The sequence below is a fragment of the Globicephala melas genome, chromosome 12, assembly GCF_963455315.2.
Source record: "Globicephala melas chromosome 12, mGloMel1.2, whole genome shotgun sequence".
Classification (NCBI taxonomy): domain Eukaryota; kingdom Metazoa; phylum Chordata; class Mammalia; order Artiodactyla; family Delphinidae; genus Globicephala; species Globicephala melas.
The window spans coordinates 63,631,671-63,653,081 of NC_083325.1; the positions used below are offsets into that span (position 1 = coordinate 63,631,671).

The 21,411-nt window shown below is 41.4% G+C and overlaps 1 protein-coding gene across 4 annotated transcripts in view; it reads right to left on the reverse strand.

Moving 5' to 3' along the window:
- Positions 1-767: 767 nt before the first annotated feature.
- Positions 768-21,411, reverse strand: part of RASGRP3 (RAS guanyl releasing protein 3) — a 103,757-nt gene continuing 83,113 nt past the window's right edge. For 2 of the 4 annotated variants that reach the window (XM_070046877.1, XM_070046880.1), the window contains 7 exons: positions 21,285-21,401; positions 15,316-15,431; positions 12,593-12,740; positions 7,585-7,621; positions 4,984-5,109; positions 4,273-4,637; positions 769-2,708 (listed from right to left, as the gene is read on the reverse strand). In XM_070046877.1, the coding sequence (XP_069902978.1) occupies positions 2,700-2,708; positions 4,273-4,637; positions 4,984-5,109; positions 7,585-7,621; positions 12,593-12,740; positions 15,316-15,431; positions 21,285-21,401 (918 nt within the window). In that variant the 3' untranslated portion in view covers positions 769-2,699. Of the gene's footprint in view, positions 2,709-4,272; positions 4,638-4,983; positions 5,110-7,584; positions 7,622-12,592; positions 12,741-15,315; positions 15,432-21,284; positions 21,402-21,411 lie in introns of all 4 variants that reach the window. The other 2 variants (XM_060309587.2, XM_070046878.1) reach the window with 2 other exon arrangements.

Consider the following 21,411-nt stretch of genomic DNA (forward strand, 5'->3'; position numbering starts at 1 on the left):
TCCTTCTGTAGGAGTCCTGCCTTCATTGTTAAACAGCAAACCTCTCTGTCTTTTGGAGAGGCTGTTTTACCATGGAAATCTGGGGACATTATTGCTTCAGGAAACACCACTCAACATAAAATGTTCAAATACCGGTTAGGATCACTCTCTGATTTAGGCAGATCTCAAAAAGCATCAATACAATTAGCACATCCTTCAATGAAGACCCAGTTGCAGTATCTAACATTTCCTCTCTTGGTATCTAATATTATTAATTTTTTTTTTTTTTTTTGCTGTGCCATTCAGCTTGTGGGATCTCAGTTCCCTGACCATGGATTGAACCCGGGCCACAGCAGTGAAAGCCCAGAATCCTAACCACTAGAGCACCGGGGAACTCCCAATATTCACTGTTAAGATTTTGGTTTTGTTTTTGCTTTGACAGTGATCATCAAACCTACAAAAGGAAGGTCTGGAGGAACCAACCATCATAGTTCTTTTTGCTCCACCATGGGTTTGCCTAATTTACTTATTTTATTGATTATGGGAAATTGACATATTGGAAACATCAGAGCCACCATTGGTTATGAGTAAATGATATAATCAAAATTATAAAGCAGCTTTATTATGGACTCGAATTCCTCTTCAGCAAAGTAATAATAGTAGTATGTGTGTGTATGTGTGTGTGTTTGCATGCCTGTGTATACATATAAACACATACATACACACATATACAAAAATAGTTTACGTACATATATACACATAATATGTTAGTTTTATTATTTTTTTGGTTTGTTTTTACTCAAGGTTCATTTAGTATCGTTGTAACAGGAAGGCTGATCCTATAAAACTCTTCTCATATGTGAAAAATCAATAATAACCCAAACTAAGTGGCAAGTGAAATAACTGCTTTGAGAAGAAAAAGAAGTCTTAACATTCATTAACAAAAAAAACACACACACAAGAAGGGTTTCTTGTACTTAAATTGCCGTTTTCTCTTTTTAATTTTGTTAACATGTATTTCATTGCGTTTATGAATAGGAATAGAGGGTATATATACATGGAACCAACACTGGGGATGGCTATTTGCTTCCTGAGGTGCTCGCAAATGGTGAGTTCTTACATTTTTGAGCTTAATCACAACTCCCTCACCTAATAACTTCATTTAACTTGCAATATCTCTTCAAATTGATCTCTGAATCTGTTTGGCATGATTAAGTCAGTTCTACCTAATTTGAAACTCTATTTTAAGGGGTCATCTTGCCTTAAATGCCCATGGGCTCTCAGCTCCCAAGGGCAGAGACGAAGAGTTGTTCCTCTTTGTGCATCTATCACAGGACCTGCCCAGAGCAGGTACTCAAGTGTTTGTTGAACAGAACTGTCTTCATTTACCTAATGGAAAATGAGAAGAAAGGCATTTTTTTATTGAAGCGACTGCCCCAAAAGAAACAAATTCAGTCTTATGTGGATTATATACACTTAAACTACCAAATGCAGACCAATGCGCCTCTGTGGGTCCAGTTTCTGACTGGGCACTTGGTAGCAGGTCATTCTCCTCAGCCATAGACTCAAACCCATCTCTACTTTTGAACGTCTTCAACCAAGTTCTTTCTTCTCTCATCATGTAAGAAACAGACCCACGTCTAGTAATGTTGGGTCAAAGGAAGATATTCAAAATATTGATACTTTAAAAGTTTAAATGAAATGTTAATCAAAGGTGGTTTGTGATGATTTGCTTTCTATGACTCTTCTTAATCATGATGGCAATTTCTGAGGAAGAGCATGAGAGCTCTCTTTCACAACCAGAAAGTTTTCTTTTATAACAAACAAAATTCTCAAAACTATTTTGAGGTTTTAAAAATTGCTGGTTGAATTTTAAAAATTGTATTTCAGTAAGGGGTTTGAGGGATGGTTTGTTTTTCTCCTGAATTTTATTCCCAAAAACTTGAATTGATTTTTTTAATTGTTATTCATACTTCTTAATAGCAGTCTTATGAAAGATGGCTAAACCTAGTGAGATGGGACATGTATTTAGTTAATTTCCCCCCATGGCAATGATAAATATTAGGATAGTTTTCATGACTGTGTCGTAGCTACCTAGTGATACAGAATTGGCAAGACTTATATGATTATAGAAGTGTGACTTGTTACACATTATAATAGCAACTGTATGGTAAGAACAATGTAAACAGCTTCTCCTTGCAGCAGATCATCATTAGAAGAACCACTGCCTTCCAAGTCTGGAAGAGCTTCCTTGTCCCTCAAAAAAGTAAGTCCTGGTCCCGTCCAAAAAGCCCACAAAAAGACCCCTAAATCGACTCCTCGTTAAACACCCCCCTCAAAAGTTTATAAAAATACTGAAATAACATTCTCACAGAAAAAGCAAAGTCTGAGTTTAGAGAATGAATATCAAGTACATGCACAAAAGCTTTCATTTCACCCGTATATAAATGGCTCTAGAGAAAGATAGGAGAGAAAACTACCAACTACATAACACAGTCTTTGTGGCACCTCACTAGGAGCAGGGAAGGAGGAAATAAATAGTTCATAGGGTAAGTCCTCTGTCCCATAGTTCAATCAGGGAGATCCCACAGTGTCACAAGGCAGTAAATGTCCAGATATCTTTTCAGATAACTTCCTGAGTTTTGGAGTGTTCTTCAGAGCGTCTCATCTTGCTCCTTCCAAATGCCAACACAGTTGCCTTCAGTGTCCTCAGCCTGAAGTCAGCCTTCCTGCAATACGAATCAGAACCTGTTGTATGGCTGCATCTCATTTAAAAAAATAAGACTACTCCTAGAAAGCAGTTTATCAGATAATTTCAAGGGAACATCTCAAATGATCAGTGCCTTGTATACTCAAGATTCATAGAGGGAAATAAAAGACCATGTAGTCCACGCAGCACATGATGTAAATGTTCTGAAATTAGATTGTAGTGGTGGTTGTGCAACTCAGTGAATATACTAAAAACCATTGAATTATACACTTTAAATGGGAAAATTTTATAGTACATAAATTATATCTCAATAAAGCTGTTTTAAAAGTTGGTGTTAGGGCTTCCCTGGTGGCGCAGTGGTTGAGAGTCCACCTGCCAATGCAGGGGACACGGGTTCGTGACCCCGTCCGGGAAGATCCCACATGCCGCGGAGTGGCTGGGCCCATGAGCCATGGCCGCTGAGCCTGCGCATCCAGAGCCTGTGCTCCGTAACGGGAGAGGCCACAACAGTTAGAGGCCCGTGTACCACAAAAAAAAAAAAAAAGTTGGTGTTAAAAGAAAGGAAACAATGGCTCAGAAGGAACTTACGATAAACCTCATACTACTGAAGACCATGTGCGGCATCCTTACTAATTGTCTTCGATGAGGAAGGAACTAGAGGAATTTTGGTTAAAGGTCATTGGCGATTTTCTCATCATAGGAAACTATGGAGATTGTGCGCTTAGATCTCCTGAGGACAGGTGGAATGTGGAGGACCAGTCATGAGAAAAAAGAGCACTGGCTTGATCCAGTAGGGTCTCTACCTAACCTAATATTCTGTTTATGAAAATGATTCAGTAGGGAGGCAATGGCTTCCCTCCATGACATTACTTTTAGGTTAGGAATGTGACACCAATTTCCCCAAATCCTTTTTCTTAATACACTATGGACTGTTGACTAATAAATTTATCTAAGTCCATCTTGAATCAATTTATATTTTCAGCTTGTTCTAACAAATTCCATATGTTTCCCAATTTGCTTTGGATGATTTGAACATACTTTTTGCGTGGAGGCAAAGCCTGACACATAGAACGCTGAGGTCCCCATGTCTCTGATATTCACCACCCTCTCCTCCATGATGCTGTCAAAAGCCTTTTTTTAATTATTTTTTAAGTAGGGGCAAGAGTTTCCAGCTCTCCTTCTCTATCTACATGTCTTTTGCTTTCACTGCCTCCTCTGAGTTTGGACCCTGATTCTAGCTTGGAAAACTAAGCTGATGGGTATAGCGTACTGTTATATTGGATACAAGCAACAGTCAAGGGTCCCTGGACATCATGTCAGTATACAGACACAGAAACCTTCACTGAGTTTTAGAACCCATTCGGTTCAGTTTTATACATCATAAAACTGATGTCCAAGGAGAAGAGACCATTTGTCCAGAGTCACATAACTAGCCAAAGACAAGACTAAAAGTGATATGTCTTGATTCCCAACCATTCTGCTTTCAAAACTACCAGGCTGCCTTGTGGACTCACTATAACACTCATCTCAGCTGCTTTCAGCCTCCCTCTTCTGATTTTATTTGTGGTTTGACCAGCACTGACCTCACCGTCCTGTCTGGTCTCAACCATGTCAGCTTCATCCTGGTCTGGTTCGAACGCAGTGCCTCGGTCAACAACATCCACACCAGCCTGCACCCTGGGCTTCTCATTTTCCCACTTGGCAAAGCCTTTGTCCTTTGCTGCTTTGTCATGGAACTTGGACTTCATTTTGGGGAAGGTGTGGGACCCTGAGTCCCCCCAGCCAGCCTCTGACCACACAGGCTCGGTCTGGGTGGCCTGGCTGGTGGTGGCCCGCTGCAGCCGCACGGAGATCTTGCGAGAGGAGCCTGTGACCAGTGTGATGGCTCTGCTGTCCAGGTCTCGGTGTCCAGCTGCGACGCCAGGGAACTCGAAAACCTCATCCTGCACTGGAAGGGGAAAGATTACTGTGATTATTGTGATTAATCATACATCTGACTGCTTCACAGCAAACCGTCAAAGTGGGTGCAAACAACAGGAGTCTTACGGGTAAGGTCCTAGAGGAACAGACCAGAGGTGAAATGAAATTGACCTCAGGTGAACTGCATGTTATTGAGACCCAAAAGCCAAAAGGAGCATGTAGGGTTCAAGGGTCTTTAGCCACTGCTGCTTACCCTGAAGACCTTTATGTTTATAATGGCTCTGACTAGCTTTAGATCCAGAACCCAACCAAAGTGCAAGCATGGAAGGTGAGCAGAGAGAAATTGCAGTAGGAAAGAAAGTTGAGGACATTACCTGGAGGCAACGAAGGACTTCCAGGCAGTGACCCATGACCGCTGCCTAAGGAGGGCGCCCGGGCAAATCTCCGGCAGGCCAGAACCAGGAGGTCTTTGCACTGTTTATGACAGTTGGCTCCACAGTCTGAAACAACGAAAAGTATCACAGGTGATTAGTGTGAACCACATGTCAGGTGCTGATCAGGCTTCCAGGTTGGCGTTTGGGCTCTCACGCCTCCCCTCCCCCACCCTTGTTTCTGTGTTTAATCTCAGGTCCACAGGGTGTGTCTAGGTCTAGTAAAAGGGCCAGTGGGACTCTCTTCCCTTCCTGGGGTTCCTAAAGTTCTCTCTTGTATTTGTTCAGCTGCTTCTTCTACACAGTTCACTGAAGTGCTGGGGAGCAACAAGCAGGGGCAGCCTGAATGGGGAGTTGCCTTTGCCCAAAACTAAATGCAAATTACATGGAACTGGGGTTCTTCTCCAGACCAAGATGGATTCCCCACAAAGAGGCTCCCTGAGCCAGAATGAGGGTGAGAAGCCTCAGCATCTAGTCTCTCCCAGGACCTACAGTTGCCTCTAAATATTTACAGCAAGCTGTCCCTCCATTCAGTATTTGTCTGCATTTTCTATTCTTCTTCATTTCCCAAAACCTTTTCCAGAGCAAGCGATTATATCTTTTGCTTCCTTTCTTGGCATAGAAGCAGAAGACAAGGTGAGCATATGCTCAATAAACATGTCTCAGATTTGACTATGGCTTGGAAATGGCATGCAGCAGATTCTGTGGCCTTCCCATTAGATGCTTTAGTTAAGAAAGTAGATATTAATTGCTACTTGGGGTACAAAATTTTGGCCACTTTGGAAGATAGCAACACAATTACTTCATACGATGAGGGTCCTACATTTCTCTGAAATCACTGAACAGATATGATCATTTCATAGGGTATATTTCTCTCACCATCAAAGAGGAATTTTCTCATTATTTCCAATACCCATTTTCCCCTAAATGGTCTTGTTTCAAATGGTTTTTTAATAACATCAGGGAAAGATCAAATTGCAATGACATGTCTGGTCTATTTTAATTAGACTTTTCACTCTATATGTCTTTAAGAGAAATACCATCTGAACAGAGATCCTAGGGTTTAATTGATTTTCATCTTCACAAAATTGTGTGTGTGTGTTTGTCTGTGTCTGTGTGTGTCTAGGGGATAAGGGGCAGAAACCAGTATCTCTGCTGCTTGAAAGTAAAAATTCAAGTTAGACTAAGTCAACTGATTCAGAGAACAAAAGGGAAGGGTTTTTTTGTTTGTTTTTTGAGCACTAAAAGGTGGCTCCCATAGAGGTTCAAGGAAGTTCCCTGTCCATGTAAAATGAGGGCCAAATACTGAAAGACAGCTAGAGAAAAAAGGCATCACAAGGGAACATTATTAATCTGAAGGCATTCTGTGATTAAGATATTTCATTTTGTGGCTTTATTATATTTTTCAAGAGCATTATCAGATTCTTAAAAGAACCAGTATAAACAGTCTGCATAAAATATCCAGCAGTTTTCTGAACACCAATAATGTGTAATAATCATATATCTACAAGTAGCCAAACATTCCTATTGCATTTATCAAATATATATTTATTCAATTGCTATAAATTTCAATTAAATGGGGGAAGTATATGAACAAATTCATTGAAAGGGGCAAATGTATCTCCTCTTTTCTCATCATCATCTGCGATTTAGTAGAGAAAGGAATAGCTATGTGAGAGTAGAAAGAAACGCATATGTATTACAGAAATGAGCATGGGGTTTTTTTTCCCTTGAAGGACAAAGTTCTTATATACAGTATTTCCATTAGGCTTGCCCTCCTCAGAATTCCCACCTTAAATGTGTGCTGATGATGGGCAAGACATCTTAGAGATAGGGGTTAGATGTGTGTGGGATAATAAGTGTGGTTTCCTTGCTCTTTGTAACAAGCGGTAAAATTCCAGCCTGGGATCTCCAAAACTTCAGGGAGTCCTTTACTGGACCGTTAACTCTTCAGTTGCCAGTAGCCCCAAAGCCCCAATTTCTCTGTGATGCCAAGAGCTTTAAAGTTTCCCTCAGAGGGCTTCCCTGGTGGCGCAGTGGTTGAGAGTCCGCCTGCCGATGCAGGGGACACGGGTTCGTGCCCCGGTCCGGGAGGATCCCACATGCTGTGGAGCGGCTGGGCCCATGAGCTGTGGCCACTGGGCCTGCGCGTCCAGGGCCTGTGCTCCACGGTGGGAGGGGCCACAGCAGTGAGAGACCCGCATACGGCAAAAAAAAAAAAAGTTTCCCTCAGACAAATATGATTCCTGCCCCAAAAGTCACATTTAAAAATTTTAACAATGGGAGATTGGGATCGACATATATACACTACTATGTATAAAATAGATAACTAATGAGAACCTACTGTATAGCACAGGGAACTCTACTCAATGCTCTGTGGTGACCTAAATGGGAAGGGAATCTAAAAAAGAGGGGATATATGTATATGTATAACTGATTCACATTTCTGTACAGCAGAAACTAACACAACATTGTAAAGCAACTATACTCCAATACAAATTAATTTAAAAAATAAAATAAAAATTTTAACAAAGTAACATTTACCTTTGCATTTGTATCCTTGCTTGATTATGCCCCAGAGCTGTAACAAAAGACAAAGTAATGTCAGGGAATCTGGAGAGAAATCTGGAAAGAAAACAAGGCCACAGAGAAGGAAGCCCTGGGAAACGTGATGCCTGGTAGAGCACAAACAGGATGTAGCTGCTCCTGACACACTTCCTGTCAGATAGAAGGACCCTCTCCCAGCCCACCGCAGCTGGGGCAATAACAGGAGTTTTGCTTCCCTTTTCTTTCTGGGAGCCAAACGGGAGCTGGGATGGGAAACTGACGTTGGTGCATTTATTGGACTTTGGCATAATGCGCTCTCAGCAAAACTCACAGGGAGATTCTGTCACTCTGCCTTTGATAGCCCCTGGCTCCCTCTGCTTTTTTTTAAAATCACACTAGCTGCTCTTGGCGCCCCCTACGGTAAATTAAGCGACCCAAGCAATGCATCCCACTAAAGCATTTGGATTTTGCTTGATTCTCTTCTGAGAAGCATTTCTACCTTGAAAGAATACAGAAGAGGAAAAGATTTTGCATTTGTTTGTGTATTTATTCTCTGCATTTGCTGCGTGTTTGGCCTGTGCTGGGGCTGTGGGAGATGCAGAAAAGGCCCAGATTCTGCCAAGCAAGTAAGGAGTAGGATGTAGGAAGTGACGAGAGTCTCAGGAGAGATGTGAGGGCCTACAGTTTAACAAGGGAGTGTTTGCCCAGGCGGTTCAGGGGCATCATCCTGGTGGTGGTGTCTTCACAAACCTCTGCCACACTGTAATCTCTGTGAAGAAGGGAACTTCCCACATTCTTTCCCAGGCCTCCTGCAGCACTTGCATATGGGAACAAGGGGCATCAGGAACATACAGTGCTGATGAATTAAACGGGCTTAGCTCAAGTTGGAGAAGCTCCATTTCTACACTTTGAGTGGTTAGGCTAAGTGGCTGATATCTACCTAATAAAATAATTTTGAAAGAAAGAGGGCTGGTGGGCTACTGGCATTGATGGGAGTGTTGTTCACAATGTGTTATAGCAGAACAATGCCCTGAGTGTGGGCATCATGGCCCTAGGAGAGTAGCTACTGATGTGAAGGGATTCAAGGCTTTGGGAAAGTTGCTCCTTACTCTCTTTCTGACAAGGAAATTCCATCAGTGGAGAGTGATTCCTTTGAGCCTTAAAAGTTATTTGGTCCTCCAGAAAACATTATTAAAATGCAAATGTCTCTTGGGACAGGGCAACACTTTGCCTTGGAGACAGGAAGGATTATTAAGACAACTAACTGGAAGCGAGGCCTCAGGTGCCTAGGATGACTGGAAAAGGGATGGGGAGGTGTCAGTACGGAAAAGGAAAGTGGGTGGGTAGGCCAATCACATCTGTCAGAGCTATAAGGATCTTAACGATAATCCAGTTTGCTTCCCTTTTATAAAAGGTGAGTGTGATGATGCAGGAAGTTAAATAATTTGCAAGGTCCCACATCTGGGAAACTTTGTAGCGATGAGAAATCGTTTCCTCACAGAGCCCTTGGTAATAGTAATAACAAAAATAACAATGATAGCTAACATTTAATGAACTCTTGCTATGTGAAAGGCACAGTTTTAAGCTATGTGTAGCAAGTCATTTTTTTAATTAATTAATTTATTAATTTATTTATATATTTTTGGCTGTGTTTGGTCCTCATTGCTGCGCACAGTCTTTCTCTAGTTGTGGCGGCGGGGACTACTCTTCGTTGCGGTGCACGGGCTTCTCATTGTGGTGGCTTCCCTTGTTGCAGAGCATGGGCTCTAGAGTGCAGGCTTCAGTAATTGTGGCACATGGGCTCAGTAGTTGTGGCTCGCGTGCTCCAGAGTGCAGGGTCAGTAGTTGTGGCGCATGGGCTTAGTTGCTCCATGGCATGTGGAATCTTCCCGGACCAGGGATCGAACCCATGTCCCCTGCATTGGCAGGCGGATTCTTAACCACTGCACCACCAGGGAAGTCCCATGTAGCAATTCATTTAATGCTCACAATATCCTTATGAGATAGGTAATAATAATTTTCTCATTTTTACAGATGAGGAGACTAAGCTACAGAGAGGTGAAGTCATTTGGCAAGATCTCATAGCTAGTAAGTAGGAAAAGAAGAATGTGAAGAGTATGTCACTTCAGGGAAAGAGAGGAAGCCATTGCTCCTGGGAGTTTTGTGTGTGATCAGAACAAAAGCCGCTGATCTAGGACAAGACACGATAAGGTTTAAGAAGCATCCAAATCTCTGGCTATGGCACGTTATTAGCACAGCTGCAGAAACTGCTGAAGAAGATAAAGTCAAGCATGAGTCCCATGAGGCGGGCAAGTCAGGCCGTTGCTTGCTAATGCTTACTTAAGAAGCAGGGGGTCTTCCCTGCTGGCGCAGTGGTTGAGAGTCCGCCTGCCGATGCAGGGGACACGGGTTCGTGCCCCGGTCTGGGAGGATCCCACAGGCCGCGGGGCGGCTGGGCCCGTGAGCCATGGCCGCTGAGCCTGCACGTCCAGAGCCTGTGCTCCACAGCGGGAGAGGCCACAACAGTGAGAGGCCCGTGTACCGCAAAAAAAAAAAAAAAAAAAAAAAAAGCGGGAGACAACACGAGGCACGAAGAGGCTCTGGGTCAGCGTGCCAGCCAAGGACAGGAGAGGGTACTTCCCACAGTCTCTGATTTAGAGACCTGAGACTACTGTAAGACGGAGTGACTGTGGTGGGAGGAGCACTCGACTGGGAGTAAGAAGAACTAAACATGAGTCATGGTTCTGCTGCTAGTGATCCATGTGACCTTAGGGAAGTCACTTAACTTCTCCAGAGCTCAAAATAAGGGAATTAGCAAAATTCTTTCAGCTCTGGAATTCTAATTCTAAAATCAATGTATTTCAAGCAGTGTCTATTTGTCTTCCTTACCCTTAAAATGGAATTTATTTCAAAAGCAGGTGGTCCAAGCACTAAAAAATAGTTCCTTCTATTCCCCCACAGTTCCTTTCAATGACCCAGCTAGAGCATGGTATTTATAAATCCCTTTGAAAACCAAAGAACTTTTTAAAAAAGGTGTGTGAGTAAAGATCAATTCAAATTATAGCAAGGAAATTAAGTATATTTTGAAAAATAAAAAGGGATATTAAAACTCTGAATGAGTTAATTTCGATAAAACTCCAAAAGCATAAAGGAACACTAAAAAAAGAGGAAGATTCACTCTGAGCTCTGTGGTATGCAACATGTCTGATATCATTTAATACCACAACAACATGGCAGGTAAGTCTTAACCCCCTCTTACAGATAGGAAAACAGCGACTCAAAGATGATCAATAATTTGGTCAAGGACGTAGATTAATAAGGGGCAGAATTGAGATTCAAAGTCAGAGTTCTGGACTCTAAGTCCAGAGCTTTCGACCTGATCACAGCTGCATCAAAAACCTAGCGCCAGCAAATCCGCTCTGATGAGTTGGGGAGGGAAGTGTGTGGAAGCTCCCAAGAAAGCCTACCTTGCTGCTTCTATAGAACCAGAGCCTCCATGGAAGGGAGAGACATCCAGAAGGACTGGAGAGCAGAGACAAGACCTTGAGATTTGATAAGGACCTACCAACTCTCACACCACACCATGGGTCAGATGTCTCAGCCTGACTTTTGGCTGTGCCAGGCCAGGGCCAAACAGATTCCCTGGGCCTCACTCTGCAGGAGAGAGTTACACATGGCTCCGTACCACTTGAGAATTTTTCAGGTCTAGATACAGGCAAACATTCCCATCAGAAGAGAGATACATGAAGAAGGAAATGTATTTGTTTGATGATAAAATGGTCAGGTGATGCAATCCCAGTGGTGTAGCTGGTAGGAGAACCTCTCCTTCCCTGGGGTGGGCTAAGAGAGCTGGTTAGGCTGCCTCGCCCCTTGATCACAGCAGCTTCTATGATCATGGGGGGGCCATCTTTGAGGTAACCACTGCCTCTAATTTACCTTTTCTCAGCGGGGTGTGTGCTTGAATTCAAACGCCTGCCCTTTGGCTCCCCAAAGCCAGTTATTCAAGACTGAAAGCGAAAAATGTAATTTAATGGGAGCGTATATGATATCAGCTACGAATTCCATACGGGTCCACAGGGGGACATGACTGCTGAATGAAGCTAACAAAACTGAGCTGGCATCTGGACAAATGCCACTCACCTGGCTGCTGGGCTACCCTTGTGTAGAGTACTACATTTTCCATCTTACATTACTTGGATATCAACTAGAAGATGTTCAGAGCTCAAGGGTCTTTGTTTAACACCAGGGCCAAACATGACCTTAGTTGCTAAAGGATCATCAGATGTGGGGAAGTGAGGTGTACAACCTTCATTTGTTGCGGTGGTGTAGGTAGAGCCAGAACACTAGAGTTTGAGTCCTGGCTCTAGTCATTACTGGCTGTGAAAACCTGGGAAACTTGAGTTATCCTCTCTGGACCTCTCTACATTCATATGCAAATGGGGAGAGTAAAAGGCCCACCTTATGGGCTAGTTATGAGGATTAATTACACTAATGCCTCAGGAAATATTTTATTACTGTCAAATGCCAAGTAAATGTTATTTATTATTATAACCATCTTCTCTTCGAAAAGATTTTTTTTCCTTTCTGAGTTATGAATTATGGAGCCATATCATGATAGATTTCTAGTGACTGACACCATATGAGACAAGAACTGAGAGGAACCGGCTATAATAAATATACCACTTAACTGCACTCAGTGATGGGTGCCATGGCTCATTGGGCAGAACTTTTCCCTGGCAGGTATTAACAGACAAACTGCTCTCCTGAGTTAATACGCCTCACCAACCTTCCCTGTCTTCTCCAGCCCTGCATTCCTAGAAAGAACATAGCTAAATCTGCAGATCTTGCTTTCGTTTTTAATTGCATGTTTAATTTCAGGGAGCCATCATGTTTTACTTTGGATCTAAGGCAGACAATGGACTCTGTTCATGTATCATTTTCCCACATTCTCAGAATACTGCAGAAATCACTACATAGAAGAGAAAGCAATGGAAAACAGACTTACAAATCCTGCACAGTGTTCACAGAAGGTTGGCTTGAGATAGGTCATCTCCTGAAAATTATGGACAAATCCCGGTCCCATTTTACAGTGTAGTTGGGACTTAGCTCTCAGGAAGTAAGCCATCATTTCATCCTTACTAATTAGACCATCCCTGTGAAAAGAATCAAAGAAGAGAGGGATCTTTGAATGCCATGTTGCTAAGTAATTGCCACACTTAAATCACTCACCTCCCAAACCTTTCTGGACAAAAGCGGGGGGTGGGGGGTGGGGAATGTTCACTTTCCTGTCACATCTGAAAAGAGAGAAACTCAAAGGACAGCTTTCAGTGTCAAAGGCTTTCTTAGCAAGCAGAAGATATGTGTGTGTGTGCATGTGTGTGTGTGTGTGTGTGGCTTGTGCACTGCAGCACAGAAAGTCTTCTTCATTACCAAGTAGTAGCTTCCAGAAAGACATCTCCTTTCTAGCCTTTGCCTCACAATAGAGTTTGCAAGAATCAGGTTGCTGGAGAAAGGCAGAAAACTGTGAAAACTGGACCTACCATTCTCATATTCATTCTGCCTGATGTCATCCAGGCCACTACCATTGGTAATCTTTTCATTCATGTCTTACTGGCTCACAGACCATTCACTAGAGTGATTCTCCCAGATCTTCTCCACATAGAAACTCTGGTTGCATCTACCACCACACACCCTGACTTCTTGTTTACCAAAAAAGATCAAATCCATTGGCGTAAGGGAGCTGCATATTGCCTTCTCTCCATACCCTTCCATGCCAGTTCAGAATTCCTTTATATCTTGTCGGTCCTCTCTTGGGGTCATTCTCCCCTCCCCCACTCTCCAGCCTCTCCAGGACCATGTTTCTCCTGCTGCATCTTGTCACCCACTCTTTCCTCTGTTTACAAATACACTCAGGACTTCCCCTCCTTACAAATGTCTTTCTTCAATCCTGCCTCCATTTCCAACATTTGTCTTTTCCCTTTTTCTTCTCTTACTTCTGCAGTTTTCAAGAAGAGTACTCATTAGACATTTTTTCCATTTCTTTCAATTACTCTTTCCTCCATATAATCAGGTTTCTAACCCACCATTCTACTGAAACTGTCACAGTGACATCCTCAGCAGCCTTTTCTCATTCCTTGAACTTGACCTCCTGGCAGCATGTGACATGGGACAGGTTTCCTCCTTTTTGACACTCCCTCCTCCACAGTCCCCTGTGATTCCATGTAGCCCTGGTTTCCCTCCTGCCTCTTATGTGCCTCCTTTGCCAGCTCTTCTGCAGGATCCACGTCTTCCTTTCAGTTGCTGCACGTGGGGAGAGGAGTCCCTGAAGCTGCATTCCTCAGGTCCCCGTGCTCATGTTCCTCTAAACTTTCCCATCAGACTGTGCTCACACTCCTGGAACTCCAGCTAACATGACTGGGCTGAAGACCTAACAATCTACACCTCTTGCCCTAACCGTTCTACTGAATCTTGGCGCCATATCTTTAACAACTTGTTAGAATCTTCTCCTGGATGGTCCATTCTTCTCTCAAAATCAACATATCTAAGCCTGTCTGACAAAAGAAATCATGTAAGCTATGAATACTTTAAACCTTCATTTTTAGGGGAAAAAAGTTTTTTTAGGAAAAAAAATATATCTGCTGGGACACTCTCTGTTCCAAACAAGAACCGGCAGAGAAACAAAATGAAGACTGGGAAGTGATTTTAAGTTCATGTTCTACGAACATGTCACTGACAGAAACAAACTGAGGGAAGAAGTGGGTAGTTAGTGGGAAGTAAGTTTTATAAAATAAAACTTAAGTTTTATTTTATAAAGGAAGTGTATGTTTCTAATAACTTAATTTTATTTTAAAAGTATTCTCTGTTATACAATGAAGATGGATTAAGGTTTTAAGACGTTTATGATAAAGTACCAAGGCTTTAATTTTCGTTTAATTCTCACACCAACAAAAATATTAGAGAATTTTAATGTGATATAACTTGGACATTTAACCAATATAAAATCCAGCATTTCATTACAGATGATTTTTAAACTAGGAACTGATCTCACATAACTAAAAATGAAGTGATAAAATTATTAATGCCAGGGTTTCTTGGCAAATGTTTTTTTTAATCATTATATTTTTTTAATGATCCAGGTTTTAGCCTCTGAAGTTATTTAATCTCCCATGAATCATTTGAAGCTAAAGAGAAATATATTTTTTCCTTTGTTTCTCAAGACAACCTCTGAACTAGCAAATGAAAAAACAAAGCATAAACACTTCTTGGCTATCTGCAGCCATCACTGGCTCTCCTGAAGATCGTAAGTAATGTAAAAAAAGATCTTACTTACTTGATGACTTTTAAGATTGCCCCTGGGTGCACTGATGCTGAGGACTCCACCATGCTAGATCTAACTATATTTAGTCTCTATTCTTTTTTGATGGAGGTTTTGGGGTTGATGAACTAGCTAAGTTGCAGCAGTAATAATCGGAAATGGAGAGCTGGGCTAATTTGTAAGTGAGCACTTGTACTTAACACCGATGATGTGGTCTGCCCTGTGATTCCATCCAGCCAGTCATGTTTGTGGACACCAAGAAAAAAATCAGTGAAAAGACACCTTAGACACCTTTCATCAATACACTAGGATCAACTCTGTCAAGACATAAATTAAAGGTTTCCCTGCTCTCCTTTCGTAGTAATTTTCTGCTTCGGGACCGTTACATTACAATAAAACAAAATTAAACTTACTGATCTTTGTCCAGCACACAAAAGGAATCCAAGAAGGGAAAATTGGCAGCTATACTTTCAAAGTCCTCTTGGGAGATGTACCCATCCTGGTCATGGTCATAATTTCTAAACACAGACTGCAAAGGAAAGGCAAATATTTATTGAATGACTATTTACGAATCAGCCTCTGAATTGTTACTGGGAAAGCAATGATAACTAGCATATTATTCTTTCTATCAAGGAGCTTGGAATCTAGTAGGAGATAACAAAATTGAGATGCCTTTATGGTATAATGAGATAAGTGCAACGCTGAGGATAAAGACAGAGTGCTGGGGGAGGGGGAAGGGAGATTTTAAAATGTTTCCTGGAGAAAGCAAGGTCTCAACTGAGACCTCAGGGTTGAGTAGGAGTAAGGCTTGGTGAATTCACAAATGCCAGTACCATGACAATAGAAAATGAAACTTTAAAATGTTAAATTATCTCAAAAATCAAAGTATACATTTAATGTAATTGCAGTCAAAATCCCGGTGGGAATTCGTTTGAAATGAACAAATTGATTCTAAAGTTCCTATAGAAGTGAACATGTTGAGAATAACCTAAAATTGTTTGTTTAAGATGAGGAGTAATGATCTCAGGCAAGGGAAACAAAAGCAAAATCAAACAACTGGGACTATATCAAACTAAAAAGCTTTTGCACAGGGAAGGAAACTATCAACAAAATGAAAAGGCCACCTACTGAATAGCAGAAGATACTTGCAAATGATATCTCTGATAAGGGGATAATATTCAAAATATACAAAGAACTCATACAACTCAATATCAAAAAACAAACAACCCAATTAAAAAATAGGTAGAGGACCTGAATAAACATTTTTCCAAAGAAGACTTACAGATGGCCAACAGACACATGAAAAGATGTTCAACATCACTTATCACTCATCTCAGGGAAATGCAAATCAAGACCACACAGAGATACCACCTCACACCCGTCAGAATGGCTATGATCAAAAAGACAACAAATAACAAGTGTCGGTGAGGGTGAGGAGAAAAGGGAACCCTCATGTACTGTTGTTGGGATTACAAATTGGTGCTGCTACTATGGAAAACAGTATAGAAGTTCCTCAAAAAATTAAAAACAGAGCTATCATACAATCCAGTAATTCCACTTCTGGGTATTTTTTCCAAAGAAATCAAAAACACTAATTTGAAAGATATATACATCCCTGTGTTCATTCCAGCGTTATTTACAATAGCCAAGATATGGAAGCAACATAAGTGTTCATCAATAGATGAATAGATAAAAATGTGGTATATAAATAAAATGGAATATGACTCAGCCATAAAAAAGAATGAAATCTTGCCATTTTTTGACAACATAGATAGACCTTAGGGTATTACCCTAAGTGAAATAAGTCAGGTGGAGAAAGACAAATATCATAGGATTTCACTTGTATGTGGGATCTAAAAAACAAATGAACAAACAAAAAAAAACCAGAAACAGATTCATAGATACAGAGAACAAACATGTGGTTGCCAGAGGTGAGAGGAGTGGGAGGATGAATGAATAGGTGAGGGAAATTAAGAGGTGCAAACTTCCAGTTATAAAATAAACGAGTCACGGGATGGAAAGTACAGCATGGGTAATATAGTCAGTAATATTTTAATATCATTGTATGGTGACAGATGGTAACTAGACTTATTGTGGTGATCATTTTGTAATGTGTAGAAATATTGAATCACTATGTTGTGCACCTAGAACACCTAGAAGGTCAGTTATATTTTAACTAAAACAACGACGGGTAATGAGGGGCAATGTGCCCTATCAGAAATCAAAGATACATTAGTCAAAACAACATGGTATTGCAACTTACTGCAGAGAGTACAGTCCAGAAACAGATCCATATGTATGTAAGAATTCAGAATATCCAAAAGTATCTATTCAAATCCACAGGGAAATTATGGGTTACCTAATAATTGCTGTTGAGTTAAATGGCTGATAATCTTATAAAATAAATTGCCCCCAAACTAAATTCCAGATGCCTTAAATATTTTAATGTAAAAATTAAGTTATAAAAACCCAAAGGTAAATAGATAAAAATATTTTTCATGTTTTATTATCTTTGAGTAGGAAAGACCTTTCTTAGGACGACATCCAAGTCAGAGGTCATAAACAAAAGTATTTCATTACAATAAAATGCAAAATATCTGAATCAAAAAAGCTCAATTAACAAATTTAAATATAAATGACAGAGAAAATCATTTGCAACACTTACGAGAGGACACAAAAGGAAAACAGAGGATCACCAAAGTAAAAATACAAATGGACAATACATTCATGGAAAGACATTCAATTCTGCTAGTAATTATGGAAATACTAATGAAATTTTTTTTATCTCTCAAATTGGAAAACATTAAAACAATTGATAATTTCCTAGGGTTATGAGAAAATAGACACTCTCTTATCAAGCTGGTAAAGCAAATAGCCACAATCTTTCTGGAGGACAATCAGTGCTTACTCTGACACAGCAATTCCACTTCTAGGAATTGTTCTAAGGAAATAACTGAACAAGCTTTCTCAAAGATATACATGTATATATGTGTGTGTGTATGGGGGGGGGAGAATAAAATCAGACAAGATGATCTACAATTTACCAGTGATTAACCCTAGACAGAAGAGACATCAAGTCCTGAAAGTAAAACTTTCTATTTCTGAAATGTTTTAATATTCAGCTTTTTAATTTTTTAATTTTTTTGCTGCACCACGTGGCTTGCGGGATCTTAATTCCCCAACCAGGGATTGAACCTGGGGCCATGTCAGTGAAAGTGCTGAGTCCTAACCAGTGGACTGCCCTGGCTTTCTTTATAATCAGAGAAAAATAAGAAAGATTTTTCCAGGCTTCCCTGGTGGCGCAGTGGTTGAGAGTCCGCCTGCCGATGCAGGGGACACGGGTTTGTGCCCTGGTCTGGGAGGATCCCACATGCCACAGAGCGGCTGGGCCCGTGAGCCATGGCCGCTGAGCCTGCGCGTCCAGAGCCTGTGCTCTGCAACGGGAGAGGCCACAACAGTGAGAGGCCTGTGTACCGCAAAAAAAAAAGAAAAAAGATTTTTCCATTGCCCTCTGCTAAATTGGATTTTCAAAAAGTTTGTAAGTTCTCCCTGCAAACACATGCATGCAAACATTTGACTTAGAGTCCAGTTATAATGAAGCAATCTCTCTTTCCCCTGTGATTTCTTTTTTTTTTTTAACATCTTTATTGGAGTATAATTGCTTTACAACGGTGTGTTAGTTTCTACTTTATAACAAAGTGAATCAGCTATATATACATATATATCCCCAAATCTCCTCCCTCTTGCATCTCCCTCCCACCCTCCCAGGTGGACACAAAGCACCGAGCTGATCTCCCTGTGCTATGCAGCCGCTTCCCACTAGCTATCTATTTTACACTTGGTAGAATATATAAGTCCATGCCACTCTCTCACTTCGTCCCAGATTACCCTTCCCCCTCCCCGTGTCCTCAAGTCCATCCTCTATGTCTGCGTCTTTATTCCTGTCCTGCCCCTAGGTTCTTCAGAACTGTATTTTTTTTTTTTTTTTAGATTCCATATATATGTGTTAGCATATGGTATTTGTCTTTATCTTTCTGACTTCACTCCATATGACAGACTCTAGGTCCATCCACCGAACTACAAATAACTCAATTTCGTTTCTTTTTATGGCTGAGTAATATTCCATTGTATATATGTGCCACATCTTCTTTATCCATTCATCTGTTGATGGACACTTAGGTTGCTTCCATGTCTTGGCTTTTGTAAATAGAGCTGCAATGAACATTGTGGTACATGACTCTTTTTGAATTATGGTTTTCTCAGGATATATGCCCAGTAGTGGGATTGCTGGGTCGTATGGTAGTTCTATTTGTAGTTTTTTAAGGAACCTCCATACTGTTCTCCATAGTGGCTGTATCAATTTACACTCCCACCAACAGCGCAAGAGGGTTCCCTTTTCTCCACACCCTCTCCAGCATTTATTGTTTGTAGATATTTTGATGATGGCCATTCTGACTGGAGTGAGGTGATACCTCATTGTAGTTTTGATTTGCATTTCTCTAATGATTAGTGATGTTGAACATTCTTTCATGTGTTTGTTGGCAATTCCCCTGTGGTTTCTGTTATATATTATCTGTATTGCCTTTGGGCACAACTGCTCCAGGAGTATTTTGGGAAGTAGGCAAAGTATAAATGAACAAATTACTTAATTAAAAATATGATTGTTTAGCACCCATTGCAAGTTTATCCATAAATAACTGAATTTTTTTGCAAGTCTCACTATCAATGCTTATCCATAATCAAAATTGCTTAAAAATGAACTATTATGGAGTGCTTACGATTTATAGTTTAATACCCGTATTTATACTGAGAGTACAAGATTTTTTTGGAATAAAATTCATTATGGAAATTCAAATGAAACCCAGCCATTTATTCAATTAAATTAATAGTACTCAATCTAACCAAACTGGGCCAACCTTCCCCCATGAAACTGGAATTGGAGAAAAGAGGTAAGGTACAAAGGGGTGGGGGAGAAAGAGGCTCCTCGTGTGGAGCAAGGAAAGTCTGTCTGCAGAGAATGGAGTGAGCATTCAGAGAAAAGTAGAGGAGAGAGTAGGAGAAAAAATACTTCATTTATTTCCTGATTCTAGACCTTCCTGAGCTGCAACTCCATGCACCCAGATCCTTTGCCCACCTTCCCTGGCTCCAAGTTGGGTCTGTCACTACCACATCATCACATGGTCTCCACTGGACCTTATGGCTGTCTCATCCCCTTCCCTCACCCTTTCTAATCTCCCCTTCCTGACTCCCATGCCCCATGCAACTTTTCTTTCAGCACTTCATAGTTCCATGGATAATCCAAGATATAGAACATTCTTTTTCTGTAAACGTCCTTTCCCAGCAAAGAGCACATAATATCCCAAAGACTTGTTCCTATTGCATTTGAGGATGTACTAGTCCATGAAGGGAGATGTTTAATCAACAATCACAATTTCTAGTGTCTGAGATATTTCCATCTTTCCCACATTGGTGCATCTACTCTTTTTTTGTTGTTTTTAATATGGAAAATTCTGATGCAATCTTGCCCTTCATTAAGTGATGTTTCTGACCTAAATGCTGTTGCGCTGCGGTGTCACAGACCCCCAAATATATACAGCTGTTTCCTACCCTCAGGTAACCAATTTATCCAGCATTTTATGGTGACCCATGTGGGTTTTTTTTTTTATAAACTTATTTATTTATTTACTTATTCTTGGCTCCATTGGTTCTTTGTTGCTGCCTGAGGGCTTTTTCTAGTTGCGGTGAGCAGGGGCTACTCTTTGTTGCGGTGCACGGGCTTCTCATTGGGTGGCTTCTCTTATTGTGGAGCATGGACTCTAGGTGCGTGGGCCTCAGTAGTTACGGCATGTGGGCTTCAGTAGTTGTGGCACGCAGGCTCAGTAGTTGTGGCTTGTGGGTTCTAGAGCGTAGGCTGAGTAGTTGTGGCGCACGGGCTTAGTTGCTCAGCGACACGTGGGACCTTCCTGGACCAGGGCTCAAACCCGTATCCCCTGAATTGACAGGCAGATTCTTAACCACTGCACCACCAGGGAAGCCCCCCATGTGGGTTTTAATGAGTAGATTCTAATCCTCAAACAGTCCCTTGGGTTGCAGGAACAATGACAGAAGTGTCAAATGCCTGGGGAAGTGAGGGGTTCTAAGTAGCTGAGAGTATTTGGGCAAGTGAGAACTGACAGACAGGAAGGGGAAAGGGGGACTTCCTGGGAGGTTCTTCCCCAGAAGCCAGTGCCAGGTAGAGCTAAGTGTCTGCTGAATTGCTCTTACTTGCTAGAGGGCTGTTTTCATGGACTCCATCTGATTCCTGGGCAACCAGAGAATATTCTGGAAAGAGAAAGGGGCCTCCTTTTAACTGCTCACATTTAACTGTCCCTCAACCACTTACCTCAACTAATTTCCTTATGTGCTTGTTGATGACTGTAGGATCTGGCTTTGGCATCACGCCTGAGGCCCACTCCAGGGGCACCACGGGCTTGGTGGGCGTCGTAGGGGAGGTAGGCTGCTGACAGAAA